This window comes from Coffea eugenioides, chromosome 5 (assembly GCF_003713205.1).
Source record: "Coffea eugenioides isolate CCC68of chromosome 5, Ceug_1.0, whole genome shotgun sequence".
In the NCBI taxonomy this organism is placed as follows: Eukaryota; Viridiplantae; Streptophyta; class Magnoliopsida; order Gentianales; family Rubiaceae; genus Coffea; species Coffea eugenioides.
Window position 1 is genome coordinate 42,670,037 of NC_040039.1, and position 23,801 is coordinate 42,693,837.

The 23,801-nt window shown below is 36.4% G+C and overlaps 4 protein-coding genes across 6 annotated transcripts; 2 read left to right on the top strand and 2 right to left on the bottom strand.

Moving 5' to 3' along the window:
* Window positions 1-2,172: 2,172 nt before the first annotated feature.
* On the bottom strand, window positions 2,173-3,261 carry LOC113771719. Its single transcript, XM_027316287.1, has one exon. The coding sequence runs from the start codon at window positions 3,259-3,261 to the stop codon at window positions 2,173-2,175; it is 1,089 nt and encodes a 362-aa protein (XP_027172088.1).
* A 5,333-nt stretch (window positions 3,262-8,594) lies between these two features.
* On the top strand, window positions 8,595-12,335 carry LOC113770391. 3 transcript variants are annotated; one of them, XM_027314828.1, is made up of 5 exons: window positions 8,595-8,855; window positions 8,983-9,025; window positions 9,127-10,414; window positions 10,555-10,701; window positions 11,499-12,335. In XM_027314828.1, the coding sequence occupies exons 1-5, from the start codon at window positions 8,851-8,853 to the stop codon at window positions 12,116-12,118; spliced, it is 2,103 nt and encodes a 700-aa protein (XP_027170629.1). In that variant the 5' UTR covers window positions 8,595-8,850; the 3' UTR covers window positions 12,119-12,335. The 3 variants fall into 3 exon arrangements, with proteins under 3 accessions (XP_027170629.1, XP_027170631.1, XP_027170628.1); XM_027314830.1 differs by having other exon boundaries at window positions 8,595-8,819; XM_027314827.1 differs by having other exon boundaries at window positions 8,595-9,025.
* A 236-nt stretch (window positions 12,336-12,571) lies between these two features.
* On the bottom strand, window positions 12,572-14,201 carry LOC113770392 (universal stress protein PHOS32-like). Its single transcript, XM_027314831.1, has 2 exons — window positions 13,338-14,201; window positions 12,572-12,792 (listed from the first exon to the last, which is right to left on the bottom strand). The coding sequence occupies exons 1-2, from the start codon at window positions 14,086-14,088 to the stop codon at window positions 12,743-12,745; spliced, it is 801 nt and encodes a 266-aa protein (XP_027170632.1). The 5' UTR covers window positions 14,089-14,201; the 3' UTR covers window positions 12,572-12,742.
* Window positions 14,202-18,736: 4,535 nt separating this feature from the next.
* LOC113772435 (5' exonuclease Apollo) lies at window positions 18,737-21,293 on the top strand. The gene is made up of 4 exons (XM_027317028.1): window positions 18,737-19,028; window positions 19,143-19,351; window positions 19,937-20,044; window positions 20,424-21,293. Exons 1-4 carry the CDS (start codon window positions 18,737-18,739, stop codon window positions 21,120-21,122), a joined length of 1,308 nt encoding a protein of 435 aa, XP_027172829.1. The 3' UTR covers window positions 21,123-21,293.
* Window positions 21,294-23,801: the final 2,508 nt, after the last annotated feature.

Consider the following 23,801-nt stretch of genomic DNA (forward strand, 5'->3'; position numbering starts at 1 on the left):
GCCCTTTTAATCTCCTCTTCATCTCCTTGTCTGATCAGTCTTCCCCCCTCTCTATTTGACAGGGTTGCGAAGCTATGAGATTGACTGACATTTCTATGGTGGTTTCTGTCGCTATATAGGTCCTTAAAAAAATCCACCACAATACTTCTCACCGTGTCAGGGTCCTCCTGCCATCTTCCTTATCTATCCTTCAGACTCTGAATTGTGTTTTTCCGTCTGCGAATAACAGTTGACAGATAGAAAAATCTCGTATTCCCATCCCCGTATTTCAACCATTCAACCTTTGCCCTTTGATGCCACATATTTTCTTCTTGTTCCAGGATTGTATTGTACTCGACAATCAGCTAATTTTCAAGTTTTTGTAGGCAATTTGATGGCGCCCATGAGAGGCTCCTTTGGATTCCATTGAGTATTTCCTAACATCTTTTCTTCCTCCTGAGTATGTTACCAAATATCTCCCTGTTCCAGTTTTTGATTGTTTCCGTAAAGCTCTTCACATTCTCCAGCAAATCCTCATTATTATTCCAACTTTGCTCCACTTGAGTATAGAAATCATGGTGAGTTTACCAGGCATTCTCTACCTAAAATGAACTACTACTCCCTGACCATCATTCTTCTTAGTATTAACTCGTATCGGGTGATGATCCGAGTGGGTTCTTGTAAGGTGAGTAACACTAGCCTGTTGGTAATCCATGTTCCACATCTATTGCATAACACTTTGTCCAGTCTTTTCCTAACATTGGCACCTCCTTCCCTGCAGTTATTCCACGTAAGAGCTGGACCGTTGAATCCCAAGTCAATCAGTTCACATTTTCGAATGCATTCAATTAAGCTATTCGAGTATTTCCCTACAAAGCATCGCCCCTCCTCTTCTCAGTTGAGTCGACAACTTCATTAAAATCCCCCAACAATTGCCACGAAAACCTGACTTTCTCCCCAAGTTCCTGTAGGTACTTCCACAACAGCTTCCTCAACTCTGCTTCAGGTGAAGCATATATTGCTGACATCAGCCACTCTTTTCCATCTCTGTTTTTCACCACAACATTCATGATCTGCCAATTTATGGATACTACTTCTAACTCCACCTCCCGATCATCCCAGGATATCCATATTCCTCCTGAAAATCCCCGTGCTTCAACAGAAGTCATCTGGTTAAATTTGAATCTCCATAGAACCCTTCTACCTTTGTCACTACTGGTTCTCGTTTCTACTAGGATCAAGATCATAGGATCATTGTCCCTTATAATCTCCTTTAGATTCCTCCAGAATCGCCTATTCATAGCTCCTCTACAATTCCAGCATATTATTCTTGTATCCATATGGATTGATAATTTGCAGATGTTGGAGGGATGGGTTAAGTCCCCTCCTCCATTTCGCCTATTGAGCTTCCTTGCTCGACACTTCCCCTCTCTGGAATAACCGTCATCTTTTTGGTTTGGTTCTGTTCCCTGGTGTTTGTCCTTACAAGTGCCGGGAACTCGTAATTTGTTAGATGAAACCCCCTGTACCACAACTTTCACCTGGGTCCAGATTCTCGGCCTTCTCTTGCTCCATTGTGTCCGTGGCTTTTGCCATCTGATACCAGCTTCCACTTCCTTTTCCCTGCCTACATTCCACCCATTCCTTGTTTTCTACAGGGTTAATTGTATTACAGATTTCTGCTTGGTTCTCTTTCCCCAAGAACTTACTAGCACGTTGTTCTGTCTCGCTCCTCTCTCCTATTTTAGCTCCTGTTGCCTTTTGCTTTTTGAGGGCAAGAACTTCCACCTTTTTGTTTGCCCATGAAATCTCCTTTCCTTGCCTGTTCATTGTTGATTTCGTTCCCTTAAACACTAGTCCATCTGGTAGGTTTGGTATAGTGTTAATGATATCTCTCAGCACATCTCTTGAAGTTGCCTTCTCTTGTATTGGCCCCTCTGCTTCCATTTCATTTAGGGCCATGAATCTAGATCCTGAGCCAGTTCCCCAATTGCTTGGTCTTTCTCGCTCCAGCTGTGATTACCTTCCAACATTTGCCCTGCTTGTTTCCCCTTGTTCATACCTTCCTTGACCTCCACCCTAAGCTTTCCCTCCTCTTCTTGAAAAGCTCATCTTCCTTCCTTCACAGATTTCTCCAGTGGGTCCCACAGCATTGGAGCTTCCCAACCCACATCCTCCCTGGGTTCTAGTGCCTTATAGTCTGTTGTCTAGCCTATTTCTCCTCTGTTTTGCCAGCATCCAGGGCCCATAGGGGTTGGCCTCCGGCGCTACCCGTGCCTCTGTCCGATGTCTCTCCCCAGCAACAGGGTTGACCTGTGCATCGTTGCCCCCTCCATTAGCGGAGTTCTTTTGACAGTTAGCAGCAATGTGACCATATTGGCCACACTCAAAACATATTGCATCCAAACCTTTGTATTCAATCGCTTGCAAGTCATTGTTCACCCAAATAAAGGGTATTAGTGGCTTTTTCAAATCCACTTCAACACAAATCCTCGCACACTTTCCCCTAGCCACCTCCAGTGTTTGGTTGTCCACCTTCACCGCCTTGCCTACCACATTCCCCACTTTCATGAGGAATTTTTCAACATAATATTCAATTGGCAATTCGGGCAGTCTGACCCAGGCTAGTGTTGTCTTGATATCCTCTTTCGTTGGCCTGAAATCTGGCTTCCATTTGCTTATGGTGACATAGTTACCTTGGAACATCCAGGGTCCTCCCTCTAAAACCTTTTGATAATCTTCTTTGTTGAGGAGCGAAGTGATGAAGTAGCCATTCTCTAGGTCTATTAGTTTGAAATACTGGTCCAGCTTCCAAAGTTCCCTCAGGTTCACTTCAAAAGTGCGGAAGTTCACTGTTCGTCCTAGCACTTTGACAATCAGACTTTTCCTCCACGGCTTCCAGAAGTCAGCATTCTTCCCTTGTTCTATTATTACTCTTGGGAATTTTGAGGCTGCAATTTCTGCCTCCTTTCCCGAATCCTTTTCTTCCTCCATAATTTCTTCAGCTAATTCCATTTCCTCCTCAGAGTCGTCGTAAAAGTCCCGTTTGCTTGGTTTGTCCTTCAGAGCTTCTACGAAGGACCTCCCAACCCACGGCGACGCTGGAGGAGTGGGCGTGGTGAGGAATGACATCGATCCATTCTCAGATCTGGGGCTCGGGTTGGGGACAACTTCCCCTGAAGATCTACGCTTAAACTTCTTGGGTTCACGTCTGGCACTACCGTCCCTCGTTCCTTCATCACAATCATCTTGTCGATCTGGGTTTTTCAGTTCCTCTTCCATGTTTCCGTACATTCTCAGAGCTTCTCTCTCTTACATTCTCTCTCTTTATGATGTCGATTTCAAATCCATGTATTTTTCACATCCAAGGTATTTTACTACAAATTTACATCCATGTATTTTCACACTTTTAAGTTTCTTTTGGGAAATTTGTTAATGGGCATACCATTCATAGATGGTTAAATTTCTTTTTTGAAAATAAAATATATGGGTATGTGCACATGCATTACACGAGTACGTATATCTCGATTTACATGAGCACATTAGGATGTGTATATGTATTTAACCAATTGCACATCTTAATTCATTAAGGTACATATTGCAATTCAATAGAAGATGCATTCTTATGAGTTTAATAAGTCATTTAGCTACAAATTTATTACCTTTTTTAATTCATGAATAGTAACCCATACTTAAACTACAAATATCTCAAAATATTGCACTTATAATTTCAATTCTTCCTATTTTCGACTTTCGAATTTTTCCTTTATTTTATTTTTTTTTGTTGAAAATCAATTTGATTGCATTAACTTGATATCACAAGGTTTGATACAATACCCCTACTTTCTTTGTAATCATTTTGTGCACTCTCTTGAAGCCATATGCGAAAATTTCCTTCCCATTTACTAACTAGTTGGACAACCAACTTTGCTAACATATGTGCTTTTATTGGTTTTTAAGGTTTTTGCTCTCCAATAGAAATGCCTTTGCACTGCAGCTGTTTTTCACCAAAACACTGGTCCTACTTTTTAGTGATAACATATTAATTCACCGGACAAAGGAATTTGTGATTTGGTCGAGCGGTAAGGGCAAACCCCTTGGTGCTAGTTGATTGTACATCGTCAACTAAATCAAAGTTTTGCAGGAAGTAGCCAGTAATGGGAGTAAGCAATAACTACTTGGTACTAGTTGATGTAGTTACGTATTAGGATAAAAATAAGGGAAAATTGCATAAACCTCCCCTGAGATTTCTGACACTAACACTTACCTCTTTTGTGGTTTAGAAAATAACACTTACAACCTTTGAACTTAAGGTTTGTGCTGCAGATTCAATCCAGAAATGTTACCATTAAATTTTTTTTTAAGAAGTGAGATGATAAATTTGTACCAGATTTTCCCTTTATGCTGCTTGTCAAGTTGTATTAACAGAAAGAATGAAAAAATATGAAAAGCTATTAAGAATTAGTAAAATTCAAGGGGTGTAAGTGCAATTGAATGAAATTTACCAACAATACATGAAGTAACAGTGAATACTAACGACTAATTAAATGACTATATATCCAGGTTCTTGCAACAAAGTTTATAAAGAATACACGTCACTTTTAAAACTCTCTATTAGTAATGTGAATAGCTATTTGTGAGGGTAACACAACTACTTATGTTGTTAGAACCAATCATATACAAACAAAAAAAGGCTAAACAATCAGCTAATTAATAGCATACTTAAGCATCACTAAAAATTATCGAGTATGAGATAAGCCTAGTTACAAGTAATTAAAAGTGCATACTAATAAGATAAAGTTGCCTTTAGTAAATGAAAACTGCAGTAAGTGCATTAGAACTACATACTAAATTTGCTACCAATATTTCCAGATTATAGAGTTTATAACTGTATTAATGAAAAGAGATGTATCAACTTAAGAAGTAGTAGTAGGTTGAACTAGAGAAGGTTTTCAAATAAAAATGACTTGAGCATATACATTTGTGCAAATTCTCTTTATACTTACTTAGTAGAAACTCCAAAATTGTTTAATGGCCTTCCTCTTTGCACTTGTATAAAATTAGACTTAAATTGATTGGTTTGAAAAATATAATATGGAAACATGTATGCTATTTTCTCCCCTCAATTGGCACCATTCCTTAGTTTTGCTTAAAATGGCTAATGATGTTAAAATTCACAGGTAATCTAGTTTAATTAGTCACTCAATTTGTTGACAAAAAATAATTTTTCTTTTCTAAAATTCATTCATTAATTTTCTGCAATTAGTTAGGGTATAAAAGTAATATCATACAATTTATTGTTAGTAATAGGTCCAATTTCCTCCTAAGGGAGGTTAGTGCAATTTTAGAAATTATAGGGGAAGTGAGTGCTAGTATCAGAAATCTCAGAAAAGGTTTCTGCAATTATCCCTAAAAATAAATGCGACGGTGCTAACATTTGCCTTGCAAAATCGAATATTCACTTACTTGTATGTGAGGTAGGTCTGTGTACCTACTAGTTCTTAACACAAAACCTCTTTAAACTCTCCTTCTCCTATAGCGTAGGATAGATAGATTATATAATAGTTGTCGTCTTGAGAAAAAAAAAAGATAGGTGAGGTAGCTTAGATTTAGAGTCACAAGATCTATGATTTATGATTTAACACGTCAAATTAGTTAGAATGGTGATATGGTACTCAAAACGCAATGTAAAACTTTTCATTCTTTTATACAAGTCAATGTCCACCGTCCATTCTTACCAAAAAAGGGGCGCAAAGTCATTGTCCCGTATACTTACTCAACAAAGTACAAACTAATGTGTCAGAAGTAAATTAGTTATCAACTTATTATAAGTTGGGACGCAACTCGCAAGATCCTTGTCTTAAATACTCACTCAACAAATTAATATGTCAAAAGTAAATTGATTATCAACTTATGATAAGTGATTTAAAATCTTTCTTTGAACAGTAGGTTGTGAGGTTTAACTCTAATAGGAGGAGACTTATGTGATTAACTCTGATTTCAGGAGGATTTATTCGATCTAATCGTATTACATAATCTTTTAAAAAGCGTTCTTAGTGAATTATTTCATTTCCATGCTTTCATTCCTTTGAATTAAAATGAAACCGTATGAATTATGAAACCTAATCTAACAATTCAAAAATTTCTTTAACATAGACCTTGCAAAATTCTTGCAAAGTGTGAATAGCAAAGGGCAGGAGCAATCATCACCAACCAAGATGTTTCTCGGCACTACACTAGTGCCTTGATACTCACGGCTGTGCAACTATATGTTAAGGCATTCTGCATTTAGTTCCGATAAATAATCCGTGTCCATTCCATTGTGGCTGCAGCCTTGCAGGACGAGCCAAAAGAACCCGAAATTCAGTTGAAGTTTAATTGACATCTTTATGAAACCTCCAAATCGGTCATGACTCGGGATGATTATTACCCCAAACGATTTCCTATCCACAAACCACGATTCTTAATTCTAAATCTTCTTGAAAGCTGCGTTCCCTTCCCAACATGGCATCCCTTCAAAGTCACGCAAACGCTAGGCACAAACGTATCTGACCCACCCCACCCGTATCTAATAAGAGCCACCAAATGGTTTGATGCTTCCCTACTTACAAGGCCAACGAATTTGCTTCCAATTTCGGATCCTCGTGGACTCGAGGCAAATGAAATTCCAACCTACCCCATAGGCATCTTCTATATTTCTCTTAGGTTTGAAAGATATAAGCCGTTGATTGCTTAAATCGAGTTAGATTTGATAAAAGTCTGTTCTGCTTCGAGTCAGCAAATAAATAAGTCAAAATTGATGAAAATTTCAAAGCTTTTAAAATAATTAAATAAGATTAAAATTTAGGGTATTCAATTCGATTAGATCTGTTTTCACCCTTATTTATCCTTTACAATTATAACAAGTTTTTAAAAGATGATCCTTTCAAAAGAACTTTATAATTATAGTATAATAATTTTGTTCTCTAGTCCTGTCAAATATGAGAAGGTAGCGAGTTAGCAACCACATATCCTCTAACTACCAAAAAAATATTTTGACTAATATATTTATCAAAACTTAAATATTTTTTTAATCCAATATCTGCAACTCCTTCCATCCCCTTTGTTGTCTCACAATCAAATTAGTTAATTTTATTTTGTATATTTTCAACTTTTTAAAAATTTGTTATTTCTATTTTTTCGATGAGAGCAAAAAATTCATATAATCTATAAATTAATAATAAATATTAAAATTTTACACTAACAGATTTAAATACATGCAATACGTGCAAAAGAAGGATTTACAACTTGAATAAATACCATGTGATTACCCATTAAAGTCCTAAAATAGTTACATTGACATCCTCAGCAAAATTAATATAACTAATTAAATAAAATAAATTTTTTTTGACCAAATATAGGACAGAAGAATAAATTCTGGAAATCTCCAGCATGGAATCTGAGTCATCAGATATTACCTCAGATTGGCGATATTACCTCAGATTGGCGTGACGGAACAAATCATAACCGTCCGTTCAGGTTTATATTACTCGCCCAAATTTGCTTCACTGCTTTACACGGGCTACTCTTGAAAGTTTTTTTTTTTTTTTTTATAATGGCTACTCTTGAAAGTTTGCTAGGGCAAAGAAAAAAATCATTTTCTTTGTAATCATTTTCCTTTTCTCTTATATTATTCTCGCAATTTTTTCTCTCAGTTTCCGGTTAATTTACAGTATCAAGGGGGCGCAGCTTGCGAAAACAAAAAACCTGGCTAAGAAGAGGCTAGATCTCTACTATTATTGTTACAAATTTTAATCGATTTGTTTGGATTTATGGCTTTAATTTATTGGTCAGAATCTTCAGTGCCTGTCTGATTGTTATTTTTTTTCTGATGTTTGGTGTTTTTGATTTAATTTAAGTGAATTTACTAAACTTCTAATGATTTATTCCGTTTAATTTGGTTTGCTCGATTGTGAAATTTCTGTTGATACCTAATGATGGGTTTAATATCTTTACTTTGAAGTGGGTTCTTTTGGTGTTCCGTTGTTTGTTCCGTGGAAATTAGGATATGGTTATTTGCAGTATAATTTATATTTGTATAGGATTGGTCTGGCTGTTTGCTCAAAATTAGATTAATGTTGGAAACCTTTTTCTTGTTGAAACTTATCTCAAATACTGATGAACTGGAAATTTCAAGTTACTGGAGGTTTGAGATGTTCAAGGTTTTGTGCAGCTAATAAATTTTTATAATTGTGATTGATTTCTTGAAACAGAAAGTGTCTCGATCCATATGTCTAATAATGGACTTAATTACTTGAGGCCCCTTTACCTATTAGTTGATAGGTGACTAGGAAAATGAGAATGAAAACAGTTGTTCTATACAATATAGAAGTTTCTTGGTTGTTACTTAGTTGCATTTTAAGTTAGTTTTGCTATTGAATTCTGAGGACCATAATGTTTCATCAAGTAGATTTCTGGATTAGCTTGTATTTCCTTATTTTGAAACTTCTAAGTATTTTCATGTAGAATGGCTGCTGATATTTCATGCATAGCTTCATTTTGTTTTGCTTGAGATATTATCTGCTTACTGTATACTGACAATTATTGATGGATGTTGTTCCTTTTCTTTTTTTCAGGTGGTGGTCTCTTATGCATAATAGAGATATAGTTCTTAGAGTTCCAAAGATCTTCTTTCAGTCTGGCCGCTTCAACGACATCAAAATTTTCTCGCACCTCTAAGCAGGTGTGGGGTGCTTGTTATGAGAAAGTGCTATCACCATGTGTTTTAGGAAGATCAACATCATCATACATCTGGAGGTTGTGCCGTGTCTCAGAGGGTTTATCGCTTGACTATGGCTAAGGTCACCCACGGCTAAGTTCTTGCAACAGTATATGATGTAATTTTGTATTAGAAACTTGTGCTCATAATTGAGCTGGAATTTTTTTGGTTAATAGTGATTAGGATTGCAAAATAAATAGTTTCTCATGTGAGTTGAGTAACCGTCAACTTACAATGATGTTTAGGTTTTCATGCTTCAACACTCACATGCAGTCGCACAAGCAGAAGGTTAGTGGATAAAACTTTGAAACTAGCATGTGGGGTTGTGTTGTTCTCTTATCTCTTTGTATTGTTAATCTCCATCTAACTTGTGTTATCTTTTGGATCAGAAAACTGTTCATCTATCTGCTGAAGCAATGCAGAAGAACCTGGAAGATTGTTCACAGAACAAGGCCCTGCAGAAATTTACTTCCTTGACAGCAGAAAGTTCCTCCTCAAAGTTGAAGGTTGAGAGAGATACTTTTAGCAGTTTTGTTGATTGTCGAAAAGATACCTCTGCTGTTGAGGCCGACTCTAAATCAGAGGAGGTTGATAGGGTCTGTGATATTTCAGTTCCTAAGGCTGCACTTATTAAGAAATCTAAGTCTTTAGGAAGTGGTTTAGACATGAAAGGGAGGGATTCTGGTGGTAGTGGCTCTGAAGATGAGATAGATCAACAGTTCTCTTGTGATGGTTCTGCTGATAACTGTGGGTCTCTTGTTCCTAGCAGAGCCAAGGATTCTCGGACTAGTCTGCTAAACCAGTTTCATGAAACTCTTCCATCTGATTCTGTTCATGCTACTTGTGACAACATTGGATCTACATTTTCCATGGGAGATGCTCCAAATATGGAAAAGGAGTCTCATGAGAATTCTGATGCTCAATTGTCTGGTGAACATACACCAGATAGGGAAAAGGAGTCTCATGAGAATTCTGATGCTCAATTATCTGGTGAACATACACCTCGTACGCCCCCTGTGTTTGTGAGATCCATTTCCTTGCCCAACATCAGTTCTTCTGGTCAGCCCACTGTGAACCATTTACCTCGCTCTAGGTCTGCTGAGGATCTGAATGTTCTAGATTCAAGACGGAGGGATATCTTGATGCATGAAGTAGGAACAGAATTATTGCAGCATCAGGCAAGAAGTGATCTCGTAAGTACTATTCATGATAAAAATGCTTGTGGTAACCCTGCTGATGACAACTTTGTTACCTATAACTATGTTGGTTCAGCAAAAGACTGGATTATACCCATGGGAGATGAAGTGAACATGAATAATCATCTTTTTGGGAATTCTTCATCTCGCCGGTGGGATGAGTTACCGAGCAGGGATTTCAAGATTAAACGAATTGAGGAATGGGTAATTGATCTTCAGCACTGCAGTCCTTTAGAAGAGTCTAACGAATTACCTGCTTCAGAAGATCATGTTGTATCAACAGGCAAAAGTTCTTTGAATGTCCCTGCTACATCAATAGAGGGTAAGGTTAATCCTGGCATGGAAGCTGTAAAAAAATATATCTCTTCATTGAGTCCCACAGCCACTGCTGCTCAGCTGGTTAATCATGGCTTGGTTGTTATTCCATTTCTGAGTGCTTTTTCTAGCCTTAAAGCACTTAATTTATCTGGAAATGCCATAGGTAAGAATGTTGCCAGCTTATCAAACTTTTTGTTTTTTCCTTCTTTTGGTTCAGAACTATCTCATGTCAATAGGATTTACTTTCTTTCTGCTGAATTGTGGGTTGACTATCAATATCTCACTCTAAATGTTATTCACCAGTTAGAATAACTGCTGGATCTCTCCCTCGAGGACTCCACATTTTGAACTTATCAAAAAACAACATCTCCACAATTGAAGGCTTGCGAGATCTTACACGCCTACGTGTTCTTGACCTAAGCTACAATCGTATACTGCGAATCGGTCATGGTATGTAATACATTGTTCTGAGGTTATTCTTTTCTATGCGATTGACATAATTGGCATATAGAGCACCGCTGGACCGAATATTCAAAGTCTTCTCTTCTGAGTAGTGGTTAGAATAGACATGTTACAAACAAATAAAAGCTTAGAATTAGACATGGTAAAAATATATTAAAGTAAAGAAATTTCACATGGAGTTCAGTGCTAAAACCATTGGAGAACTCTTAACATATCAAAAATGATTGGTAACAAGTACGTGCATGGTTTTTAGCTTGCTTCCAACTTGCTCAACTAGGTACCACAACTTTTGCTAGTTTTTTGTGGTAAGCTTTTTGCACTTTCAGTGCATCTGTTGCAAAAAAAAAAAAAAAAAAGTAAGGTGAAAATTGTCTGTTTTTCGTTCTTTATTTGTGTGGTATTGCTCTCTGAAAAATGTAAATCTTGTGCCTGCTTTATTAATTATTTAAGTTGGTAGGATGATGAAATACTGGTGGTCGAGAATTCATTTTACTTGCTCTTGCAAAGTAAGAAAGGAGGGTAATTTACTTTTGACTGAGGAGCTCTATAAATTCTTGATTTCATTGTTAGGCATGTATTCTGTTACTGTACATTAGTCCGGTAAGATTCTCATTTCTGCGTTTTGCCTTTTTATTTATTTATTATTTTGTGGTGTGTTCCTTTTTTTCCTTTGATGTGGATAGTGTAGAACTGTTCGTCAAAGTTTTGTCATCTGCTTTAATTTTTTGTGTGCTTTTGCATATTTCTGTTGTCTTTGTGTACTCAATTCCTCTTATTGTGAATAGGCCTTGCTTATTGTTCCTCCTTGAAAGAGCTTTACTTGGCTGGTAATAAAATTAGTGAGGTTGAAGGTCTTCATCGACTTCTTAAGTTGAATGTTCTGGACCTGCGATTCAACAAAATCTCAACAACGAAGTGTCTGGGCCAGCTCGCTGCTAATTATAATTCTTTACAAGCAATTAGCCTTGAAGGGAACCCAGCCCAGAAGAATGTTGGTGATGAGCAAGTGAAAAAATACTTACAAGGCCTTGTTCCTCATTTAACATATTTCAATCGGCATCCTATTAAAGTTGGCACAATGAAGGACACAGCAGATAGGTCGGCTCGATTAGGTATCAGTGCTCATCAGATTGATCGTGGCCTCAAAGCAGACGCCAAGGCGATGCGCAGGGGTGCTCATGGTGCTGCTAACAAGGTGGCATCATCGTCAATTCACGGTCGTAGGGGTCAAGCAACAGCCTTGTCAAAGCCTTCCAAGAGCAGGCATGCGCGACTGCCACCTAGTGGAACTAAGCCAGCGACTCAGCAGAATCAGGTGTATGATTTTAGCAACAAGCTTCTGAGCTTCAGATCTGAACTCTCCATGCGCAGAAGCCGCAGTGAGGGAACTATTGCTGCTCTTTAAATTTTAGTTTTTGTTGCTGTTTTGACTTTGTTTTTCCTCTTATTAGTCGGGCTACTTGTCACCCATTTAGTCGTCTTAGTTTTTGGTGCGAGGATTATGAAATAATGGAGGAGTTCTATTTCTGTTATTGAGGTTGCTGTGTTTGTTTCTATATTCAACCCATTGAAAATCACTCCCATACAAGTGTATGCAGATATGTCAGTTCTCGTTTGGATTTGAGGAATGGGTCATATTTGAACGACCAGTCTGGGCTCCTAATGCTTTTAAAACCAGTGCTTTTACTCGCCCTAGAGGAATAATGATTGATCCAAGCCTGCTTGAGATCTTGTTCTCTCCTATAATATATTCTTGAGTGGTTGCTTGTTGGGTTGGTGCAATTGTGTTCGGTTGTTGTATTCTTTATAAATTTTTGCTGTAAATTGACATACAACATTTGGTGTAAATAAAATGACTGGTGCAGAATGAAACTCGGGGAATAAACACACTTGAAAGGGTACAGGAAACTAGCAGTCATGTCTGGCTTTTCAAACGAGGAAGCTCCTAATCTAGTGGTGAAAATGACAACACACCAATTTTGCATCATTATGAATACAACTGAACTGATCCTACGGAAAAAGAGGCAGATTACATTCCCGGCTTCATTCCTTCAGAATCTCTTTTTTCTGCAGATATCACTGCAAACAAAATGGGAAACGTCGGTCATTTGCCCATGTTTTATAATCACTGCAAACAAAATGGTGGAAATTAAAGTGTTTCTCATTCCAGATTTCCAGTAATTCCTATATAATCTTTAGGTGATTTTTGCTGTGTGGACCCTATTCTGAGTAAGAGAAACGTTAAAATTGCTCTGATTCTGTGGAAAACTCGAGTATTTTGACTTGTTAATCACTGCCTTAGGATAAAAATATCATCCAATTCTATATCTCTTGAGGTAACTCTGAATAAAAGCTATGTTATACAGACAATTTAACCTATACACACATATACTGTATATTATACAGTGCATTTGTATATCTATGTACTACATACTATGCTTATGGTGCTATTCAAAAACAAAGATGCGGACAACTTGAAAATCCAAGATTTTTTTTTTTTTTTGGAGAAGAAAAGAGCAAGGTGATCAAAATCAGAAAATAATGGGAAAACAGGAATTCATTTAATACAAATATCTGCTTTTTTTAAAACCATATCTAACTTCTTATAGCAACAGGTCATGCACCTTCTTCGTTCGTTTCATTCTCCTCCTCTGGAAGAGGGTGGAGCTCCGCCTCATTAATCACGGCAGCCGTCTTCTTCACAACCTCAACACCGCCATTTCTGCCTTCATTGTTGTCCCCAGGATATCTCACCACCACCACCGGGCACACACAATGGTGCACACAATAATCACTCACACTCCCAAGCCTGCCTTTACTATTCTTCCTCGACGCCCCAAAGCCTCTGCTCCCCATGATCACCGCGCTCAACCCCAACCTTTCCACCTCCAAACACAGCCGCTCCTTCAAATCATGATCCTTCACTATATGAATCTTGAATGGCACCTGGGCTTCTACTAATGGTTGTGATAAGCCTGTGGCCTTCGAGTTCGTCAAGTTATCGAAATCTTCTTCGAGTTTTTGGTCGTGAGAGGTGGCGTGGGCTTGGAAAGGAGAGGATGGAGGTGTAACGGTGGAGGTGGGGGTGTTGGACCCCCAGTCAGCTCCGTAGAGGATGGAGGTCGGGCGGACGTGGAGGAGGATGACTGCGTCGCCCGGGCGGAGGTAGTTTTCGATTGCCCATTTCACGGCGAAAGCGCTTTCATCGCTGAGGTCTACGGCAATGGCGATACGGCGGTGGGTTGGGGTCAAAGGGCTGACGGATGTTGGGGTGGAGAAGGTAATTGAGAAGGCTGGGGAGGTGGGCGGAGGCTTGACTTGGACCGGTGGAAGGTGGTTGGGGTGGCGGTGGTCGTTTTCTTGTTGAGAATTCATGAATGTGGTGGTGGTTGCTTGAGTTTGTATGGATTTAATTTTTGCCTTTGCAAAGTTGCTAAGGTTGTAGTGATCTTTACCATGCAATTTTAAGCCTCATACTAATATATATACATACATATAGGGAGATGCATAATCAAACAAATAGAGAACAACTAATAAGAAGACTTCTTTTTATTTTTCTTTTTCTTGGGGGTTTTTTTTGTTTTGTTGGGGGCGGGGGGTGGTTGGGTTGTGGAATATGTTTTGTTTGTGGTAACTAGTGACAATTAGTTTTCTTTTTCTTTATCTTTTTTTTTGGGGCAAGTGACAATTAGATGTTTTGTTGGAAGGCAATGAAATAGGCCGAAATTGATGGTGTGAAAGTGAGAGAATGTTTAAAATATTCCTAATTAGAATGTTTTGGCTACAAAGGGTTGAGATTTGAGATTAATTTTAGGGGTGCAAATATGTTTACGAGTTGAGGATTGAGAGATAAAGAAACACACTAAATTTTGCTTCTTTTTTGCTTCTTTTTGGTAGATGAAGAAATATTTAGCTTGTAAGTTCTTTTTGGGACAATAAATCACTAGATTCAGATGGACACCCTGTCTATTTGCATAAGAACTACAAGTATTTAGATATAGAAATAAAAGTTAGAAACTGATTGATAATTCAATTCAGCCTTTAAATTTAATAGATTCAAATATTAACAGACGCGTTTGATAACAAAAAATTGAATATTTGAATTAATTAAATAACGCTGAATTCTTTAGGCAAAAATTTCTCCCAAAAATAAGTACATAAATTATTTACTTATCAATTAATGTGATATATATTTAGATGTATTATATTTAGTACTTAACAACTTAATGAATTCAGATTTCAGATTTAAGTTTTATCAAATGCAACCTTAGTCTGTATATTTAGATATATATCAAATAAAAATTGTATCCACGAGTTCATCAGTTGTACCTTTCTGATCTGTCCTTCGTGGAAATGGGGCAGTGCAACCGTCCCTGAGCGGTTAATGGCCATGATTTGGCCTCAAAATTTTGTGCGGCTGAGATTACAAGTTGTAACTCGATTTTCACGCCATGTGTGGACCCCACAAAAATTTGCTCTAAAGTTACGCGATGTGCAAAAAAAGTTACACGATGTACAAAGAAAGTTACGCGCAGTTGATAATGACCAAAACCACCTGCAACCGTCCGTGCCCCGAGTCCGTCATTCATCTATGAGAGGCAGAAAAAGAAAAGAAAAAACAAAGAAAAATGAAGAACCGAAAGTGACAGTACCATCGATTCTAAGTAGGGACAACTCAAGTTCTCACTTCTATCAAATGTTGTTTAGAGCGAAAGAAGACAAACTAATTAACTTCTCAATGCACGTTTGAACCTGATTGACTGAGACTTGGTTCAGATTTGATTTGTCATTTAACTACTATGAATACGATTGAACATTTGCTAATACATATATATATATATATATATGTATATATATACATATATATAAACACATCTTTATTTTATCAATAAATCTACACTAATGATAAAAAAAAAACATAAATATGACATATCCAAAAAATTAATAATAATTTTCACTGTCAAATTCCAAACATATTCGATCTCAAATAGAACACTATTGCTTCAACTCCAAAGAATATCTATGAATATCTCCAACTATCAAATATGGTAATCAATTATTTCAATCTCAGATATAATAGTGAGATTTGATGAACTAAATCTGACAATCAAATCTGAAAAAAAAAAAATCAAATTTAACCAAAAAACTAAAAAAAAAAAAAAACACTCTCACTAGCAATCTCTAAAAGAGAGAAAAAAAAGTCTAACTGGATGACCTCTAGAGGAGAAATATTTCATTGGAAAAACCTAAAAGAGACTTATTACACAGAAATCAAAGAAAAAAAAAATCCATGAAAGGCAACAAGATCAAGAAACTAATTGAATCTTCCTCCCAAGGAGAAAGATATTCCACTTAAATTTTAGAACAATATATACTAAAAATTATATTTAACAATCACAGCTTAATTAAGTTCGACTCTGTAAAAGCTCGTTTCGCCAAATGTAGCAATGGATCGTCAACCATTTTTTCCCTAAATCCGTCTTAGTAACGATGTCAAACGATTGATCGGACAAACTAATGAAGCTATGACTGTGATAGCTTGGCATCATTGCTTGAAGATTCAAGTATACATACCGTGGATTAGACGCTAGCTGCAGAGGTGCATTTGGGAGTAAAGGGAAAAGTGGCTTCGTGTTTGATCTTTCACTCTCGTCCTTTCAATTTTTGGCTTATTACTCTTAGTACTATCATCTGTTCCCTAGCTATCAAGCTTACGAGTTGCCAGCTTTGTTGAAAAGGGCTAGAATGAGACTTCTTAACGCTTAGTTTGAATGCAAAGAAACGGCAAGGAAAATTAGACAAAAACAAAATGGAGAGAAAAAACTTCTAAAATAAATTCTTTTTTGTCAGACTTTTGTTCTAGGAAGATAAATAGAAGAAACAGGGGAAACTTTTCTCTTAAATTGTGTAATTGTCCTTCTACTAAAGAGAAGAAGGATGAAACTTTTCTCTTAATATATCTTACTATCTCCTCTTTTCTCTTCAAAGCTTTTAAACCCTTTCTTCTTCTTGTTTTTCATTTCTTTTCTTGGCTTCATACGCTGACAAATATAGAGTTGGCACGTTATACAGATAATAAAGAAAGAAATAAATAAGTTTCAAATTAGCGGAGTTTTCCAAAAACGTAGACTTCAGTTTATGTGGACGGAGGAGAATCATGCTTATAGCCGTAAGTTTCGTCTTTGTCACAAGAACACTACTGAGATGTATAGCTACGTGAACGATTTCAGTTGAAAGAGCGATTGGATGGGGATACACGGTAACGCGGAACAGCTAATCATGCTTGCATGATGATGCAACTATGCTTCTTGCATCAAGTGTTCATTCTTATTTTCCAAGATAAGAAAATAAATGTGCAATGTGTGTGGTTCTTGATGTGATGTTCACAAATCATACCACATTAATTTCTTTCTTTAAATTGAGAAATAGACCATTAGAAAAGACAAAAAAAAGAAAAGGTTTGAAATTAGATACGTGACCATTATGCCATGCAGTGACGGACCTAAGATTTTAGTTTGAGGGAATGAATAATCGAAAATATGATAACCAAATTTTTTAAAATTTTTTTTTTTTTTTGCAAATAAAGCATACTAAATGTGAAATGAGTATTCAATAGACTATACTTAGGAATAAGAAATTTTTAAGAAAAAAGACAAAGTATAAAGAAAAATGTGAAAATTAGACTCTATACCATTCTATTTACTATCAATGTGAGGCCTTCAAAACTGTGATTGAAAGTTCTTCAATTTGTATGATAGTTGAAAATATTTTTTATTTGTTCTATTTGACTTTCATTTCATGTGTAACATGTACAGTGATAACTTAGTTGATATTTAAAGTTTAGTAATCGAAGAAACTAAGAGTTGGTTTATCATAAGAGACTTGTTAAAAGAAAAGTTAAGTTTCTATAATTGTTATTCAAAAGTAGTACTAATCATATGGTAAAGTATATATTAATGGTATACTTTTATAAGGAAACTAATTGTTAGTTTGATATATTTCTTCCGTCCCATTAAAATTGTTATGTTTTCCATTTTGGGATATTTCGAAATGTTTGTCATCTTACTAAAGTCAAAGTTACTTTTGCTCTTTTTTTTAAAAAAATTTTATCCCCATCCTTATTTATATTTCATACTAAATTTAAATTTAAAATTTGAATTTTTGAGGGTAATTTTGAAACCAAATTCACTAATATTACTATCAATCCACTATTTTTAAAAAATTGGAACCCCGAAATGCGATAAATATTTTTGAACAAAGAGAGTAGAACACTTTATCAAAAGAAATTAGACAAAATAATTAAAATAACTACTAACAATTATGTTTATAATGGCTTAAAATAATCACAAGTGTTTATTTATACTAATTTTCTAGCTATTCATATATTATTGGGCTTTGAAATTTGTAGGACTGCAATTTTCCAAAAGATGCCTATATATGCCAACAAATAAACTATTTGGTTCTTGATTTGCTGGTGAAAAGGCCTTGTTTTGAATTTTATTCAATGTGTGCATCATTAAACAATTTTGATTTCAACTTACAAGTTAGAAAAGTCAGATTAATATATTTTGAGGCAAGAGTCTTCATCTACTATGAGAAATCTAATTGATAAAAAAGATTATGAAAAAAAATTAAAAAGAAAAAAGTACGTGGGCTCAATAGTTCAAACTAGAAATGTGGGCCAAAAGGCTAAGGGAGATGTAGTGGGGCTCGTCCTGCAACACAAATGTTATGGGCTAACTTCCAACCCAGACTGCTGGTTCTCCAAATACGACGTCGCTTGGATGTGATTCTCATTCTTCTTAAAATTTTCAGATTTCAAATTCGAAAATCCCCCGCCAAGCCCATCTACACTCTTCGCCTTGGCGCCTCCGCCAGCCTCAACCGCCCATATCCAAAATCCACCGTTCCCCACCACCCCCCCGGCGGCCCCAAAGCAGAAAAGATATCCCAAATTCTCGTGTAATTAAGTGACTGAAAACCCAGAAAGAAACAGAGCATTAATTTTCATCTCCACCCGAAAATGGAGAGCGGAATAATATCGGTGGACCGGTGGAGCCAAGGCAGCCAAGCTTATTTCCTAACGCACCTCCACGCCGATCACACACGTGGCCTTACTCCGACGTGGAAATGGGGTCCGCTCTTCTGCTCCCGGATCACCGCCAAGCTCTTTCCTTTGAAATTCCCCCAATTTAAGCTCTCCCTCCTCCGCGTCCTCGACCTCGGCCATTGGTACACTCTCCCGCTCTTCTCCCCATCGTCTGGCCAGCCCATCACCGTCCATGTCATGGCCATTGACGCCCACCATTGCCCCGGTAATTCCAATTTGAAATTCTATGCTTTTAGTGAATCGTTTGTATTGTTATTAGTTGATCGCCAAAGGTTTGATAAAAGTCCTGAATGAGATTGCTTTAGTGTGAATCCTGCAGGTGCTGTGATGTATTTATTTCGTGGTGAGTTCGGATGCATGCTTTATACGGGTGATTTTCGATGGGAGAGAACGAGTAGGAGAGCGCAGATTGCAAGGAATATGCTACTTAATGCTCTCAAGCAAGAGAAACTTGATAGTTTGTACTTGGATAATACTTACTGTAATCCGTTATATTCTTTTCCTTCTCGTGAGGTTGCTGCTAGGCAGGTGCGTGATCTGTTCTTGCTGAATCTTTTGTTTGGTTTTGTGTGTGTTTTGAGTTGTCTAGTTATATTTTGCATTATGTTGAAGTAAGCAAATAAGTTATACCTGGATTCTAGTTAGAATTAACTTCTTTTATGTTTGGGATTTAATGGAGAATTGTAAAGCATGATTATGGAATTGGAAACTGTTGAGCAAGTGAGGTAGCATTTAAAACTTAAGGGCATAATATGACAATTAGACCTTTTCTGCTGATTAAGCTTTTTTCTGTTTCTTTGGCTTTTCTTTCTTGCATTGTCCTGTTCTAATTACTTTGGCTTATATTGTAGGAAGCAAGTAATATATGTAGGAATTCAAGCACTATAGTAGGGTTTCATTTTTTGGATTTGATGGGAATTGTACAGCATGATTCTTGAATGTTTTCTGTTAAATTGCTGTAACTGCTTCCATGTTTAGTGTTTATCCATCTCTTATGAGATAATATGACAATTAGAATTTTATCGACTGATTCAATGTTTTCTGTGTCCGCCTGAATTTGATGATATATTGAGAAGCCTTGCCTCATTTCTTACAAATCTTTGCTTTCAACAGGTTGTCAATATCATCTCCTCTCATCCTAATCATGATATAGTCATTGGTGTGGACTCATTAGGAAAGGAAGATCTTTTGCACTATGTTTCACAAGTGCTGAAAATAAAGGTGTGCAGGGACCTTTTAACAAAATATTGAGTGTTAGCAGTCTTACTTCTACACTGTCCATCTGCAAAGTAATGCAACACAAAATTAACTGTTAAAGAAAGTTTTGTAGAAATGCCCATGAATTGATTAATATTTTTTGCATGAATCCGGTCAAACTATTTGGCATTCTTCTGACAAATTCTGGATTTTTGGAAACCATCTTCTCTTTTGTGGTCTAAATTCAACATAGGAATTCGAGAATGTCAAATTTGTTGATCTTTCTATAGCTAAGATGTTGATTTGTGGAATGAAGATTTACTCTTTACAGAAAAGAAGTGTGTTTACCAGTTCCTTAACATTGTATAAGTATAAATTCAGTTGCTTTCTGTACTTAATCCAGATCTGGGTATGGCCCGAACGGTTGCAGACGATGCACCTTCTTGGATTCCAAGACAACTTTACTACCAAAACCTCGCTTACCAGAGTTCGCGCCATTCCTCGTTACAGCTTTAGCATTGAAACTCTTGAGGGATTGAACATGATGCGTCCTACCATTGGCATCATGCCATCTGGTCTTCCATGGGCAAAGGAAATCTTTAAAGGTAAGGGCAGTGCCTTTGGTCCTTCTCCTTCGCATGGTGTCACCTGCACGAATAGAAAGAAGCCAAATGGAAGTTTGGCAGGTGGCCAGATCTACAATCAATACATATATACAGTTCCATATTCTGAGCACTCATGCTTTGCTGAGATAAAGGAGTTTGTCCAGCTTCTGCAGCCCGCCAGTATTAAGGGCATTGTAGCTTCATCACCCTCTTATGTTGAGCCCCTGTATTATTTTGGCAAATTTTGTGGTAAAAAGCAAGAATCAAGTATGTTGTACCAGAAGCTTTGGAGTGAAGAAAGAGTTGAAAGAGTCGAAACTATTCAAATTAAATCTGCTACCAAAACCACTAATTCCAATCTTCAAGGGAAAAAGAGAAGAAAAAAGCAAGTGGGGCTTCTTGTGTCTCATGTGAATAGGGTGAGCTTATTAAGAAGATTGAGGCGTGGCATAAAGATCACAGATACCGACTTTCCTGCATATGAGGACAACATTTAGATGAATGGCTCCTTGTCAATCAGCAACCTTGTCGCTACACATAACAACTGAAAAAGAGAACGAGGATGTCAATTTTGCAGAATCCGTAGATGGATCTTTTAAATGCATATTTCTCACAGAAAAGCTTAAAGTTGATACTTTGCAAGGAACTATCCTTTTACCATGTTCCCTGCAGCCAAGGGTTGTATCTATATGTTTTCCAAGATGAGTTGGATGTACAGAGGCTATTTAGGAAATAAAAATATGTTTCATACTTGATGTTTGCTTCTCCTAATTTTTCCTGTATAGCATGGTCTTTTAGCAAGTCATGGTCCTTCTTTGTGCCTTTAGGATTGCGTTTCAAGGTCTAGATTGATGAAAAGTCAGATATGCATGATCTAGAAAGGCAAGAATTTTACTCCCTTTGTTTTTAGTGAACTGATCAACTCTCTCAATACTTCTTGCTAAATATCTAGGCGTCTTCAATTGATTTAGTGTATTGTCCACATTTACTGCTGGTGAGATTGTCTTTCATTTTATGTTGTTAAAGACTAGAAGCTCTGTCTAGAATATCAGGCGTTTTTTCTTTTGGGTAATCTCCAGTCTCCACAAGCTAGGTTCCTGCTGTTGTGGTGTTGGACCTGAGTTACTTTTCAAAGTTCAAATTCAGGAAATTGAAAATTGGAGACAGGTCAATAACTTGAAGGACCAAATTGCATTTTCCCACTAAGCATGACAAGAAGCTGTTGTTGTTGTTTTTTTGTTTCTTTTTTCCTCCCCCCACACCTGCCCCCCCACCAACAACACCCCACCACAAAACACCAATAACATGTTAATGGTCTATTGGTTTATTGGCCATCTCCTAGTGTAAATGGAAACTCAAATGTCTGCAAGTGGTTTCTCGGTTAATATTTATTAAGACCTTTTCTGCATCACATTAACCTTTGACTGTAGAAAAACCGGCTGGTTTGGTCGATTGAACACTTTCTTTTCTCAATTAAGAAGTGAGGATGAGGAATGCATCATTTTTCTCTAGATTTGACACCGAGTTTTCCCACATGTCCTCCTAAAATTTAAGACTGGTTATGCTGTCAACGTTGGTTGATGGTAACCTCAAAAAATGTATTTGGTTGATTAGGCTTTGGTGCTTTTTTTTTTTTCATTAAACAATAAATTGCTTGGTCCCATTTGTAAACCAAGAAACCAACCATGAAAAGCAGTGCATCTCACTACAAAATTAGATCTTTTGTCCATAGAATGGACGAAATGTTCTAACAGATTGTGAACCCAACTCAATGTTAAATAAGAAACAAGTTAGCTTTTTGTAGTATTACTTGTCTTGAATTGTAGTGTCTCTTCTTGAGATCTCTTGTATGTCTGATAGTATAATTTTTTTTTTTCAATCAGTGTAGATTTAATAAAATTATGATGTTTATAAATAAGAAACAAAATAGCTTATGAAAAATATTTCGTTTTTTTTTCTAGTGCGTTACAAGGGTTAGGCCAGCATAGTGGAAATAATATCCGATCTTTTAGTGATTTGATTTTATTAAACTATATTATGTCAATTGCACCATATTGTATATGCAGGTGCAAAAACAAAACAAAATTTGTCACTTATTCAAAGTTGTGCCCTATAATTCATCCCATCCATCTAAATTTGAATAAGCTCCAGGGAGTTGTTAAATCCAGACCCCTTCATATACTTATTAGACATTAATGCCCTTAGCTTTTATATGTTAAATCAAAACTTTTTGTAGTATTTAAATTATCTTTCTACATAATGAAAATAAAAGGCAATAATATTTTTCGTAAAAAAAAATTATATACCCTCATCTTGATCTGAGTTTTATAGAGAAATTTCTTTCTTGTTTATTTCATTCCAATATTTTTTATGTTTCTTTGAAGTTGCTTTAAAATAATTTTTTCGTCTTCCTACTACCTTTATTCTGTTGAACTGTTTTGAATACTTATTTACACATAATCAAATGGCAGATATTCATATAAAAAAATCATTATGATTGCACGCTCCACCTTAAAATTTATTGAAACTTTAATTTTATACATTTGATATATGTAGACATTTTACATGCTTATTGGTAATAAAAAAAATCTGGATTGTTAAATTAAAAATTAATATTCTTAATCATTGGTAAGATGCTTGAAAATATTCTCTTTTACAATGAAAACATTTTTTTCCACTCTTTTTTTGGCTTTTTCAACATACGTTTCTTGAAACTATAAGAAGCATCAAATAAACTTAACAGATCAAAACACTCTTATCCAATGAGTGCATAGAGTGTGGATTTAGCCCATCTCTAAACTTAAACTCGAGACATCAATTGCATGGTGCAATTATTCGAGCAATTGCAGAGAATTATCTTCCCTTTTCAATCTAGCAAATTAATGTATTTGATGATTGATGATGGTTTCTTAGTCAGCTTGATTTGGATATCCAAGATTTCGTGTGAGATTACCTTAGACATGAATTGTACCTTGCTTCCTTCCTTTAATGTTTTGCAACAGAAAATTATACTCCCTTCGTCCCACTTTGACAGTCCTATTTCTTTTTTCACACAGTTTAAGAAAAAGTAGTTAACTTTGTTGGAAAAGTAAATTTAGATTACTATTTTTCTAAAATACCCTCACATTAAATATGGTACAACTTTATGGGAACTTGAATTTATGGTAAAAAAAGAA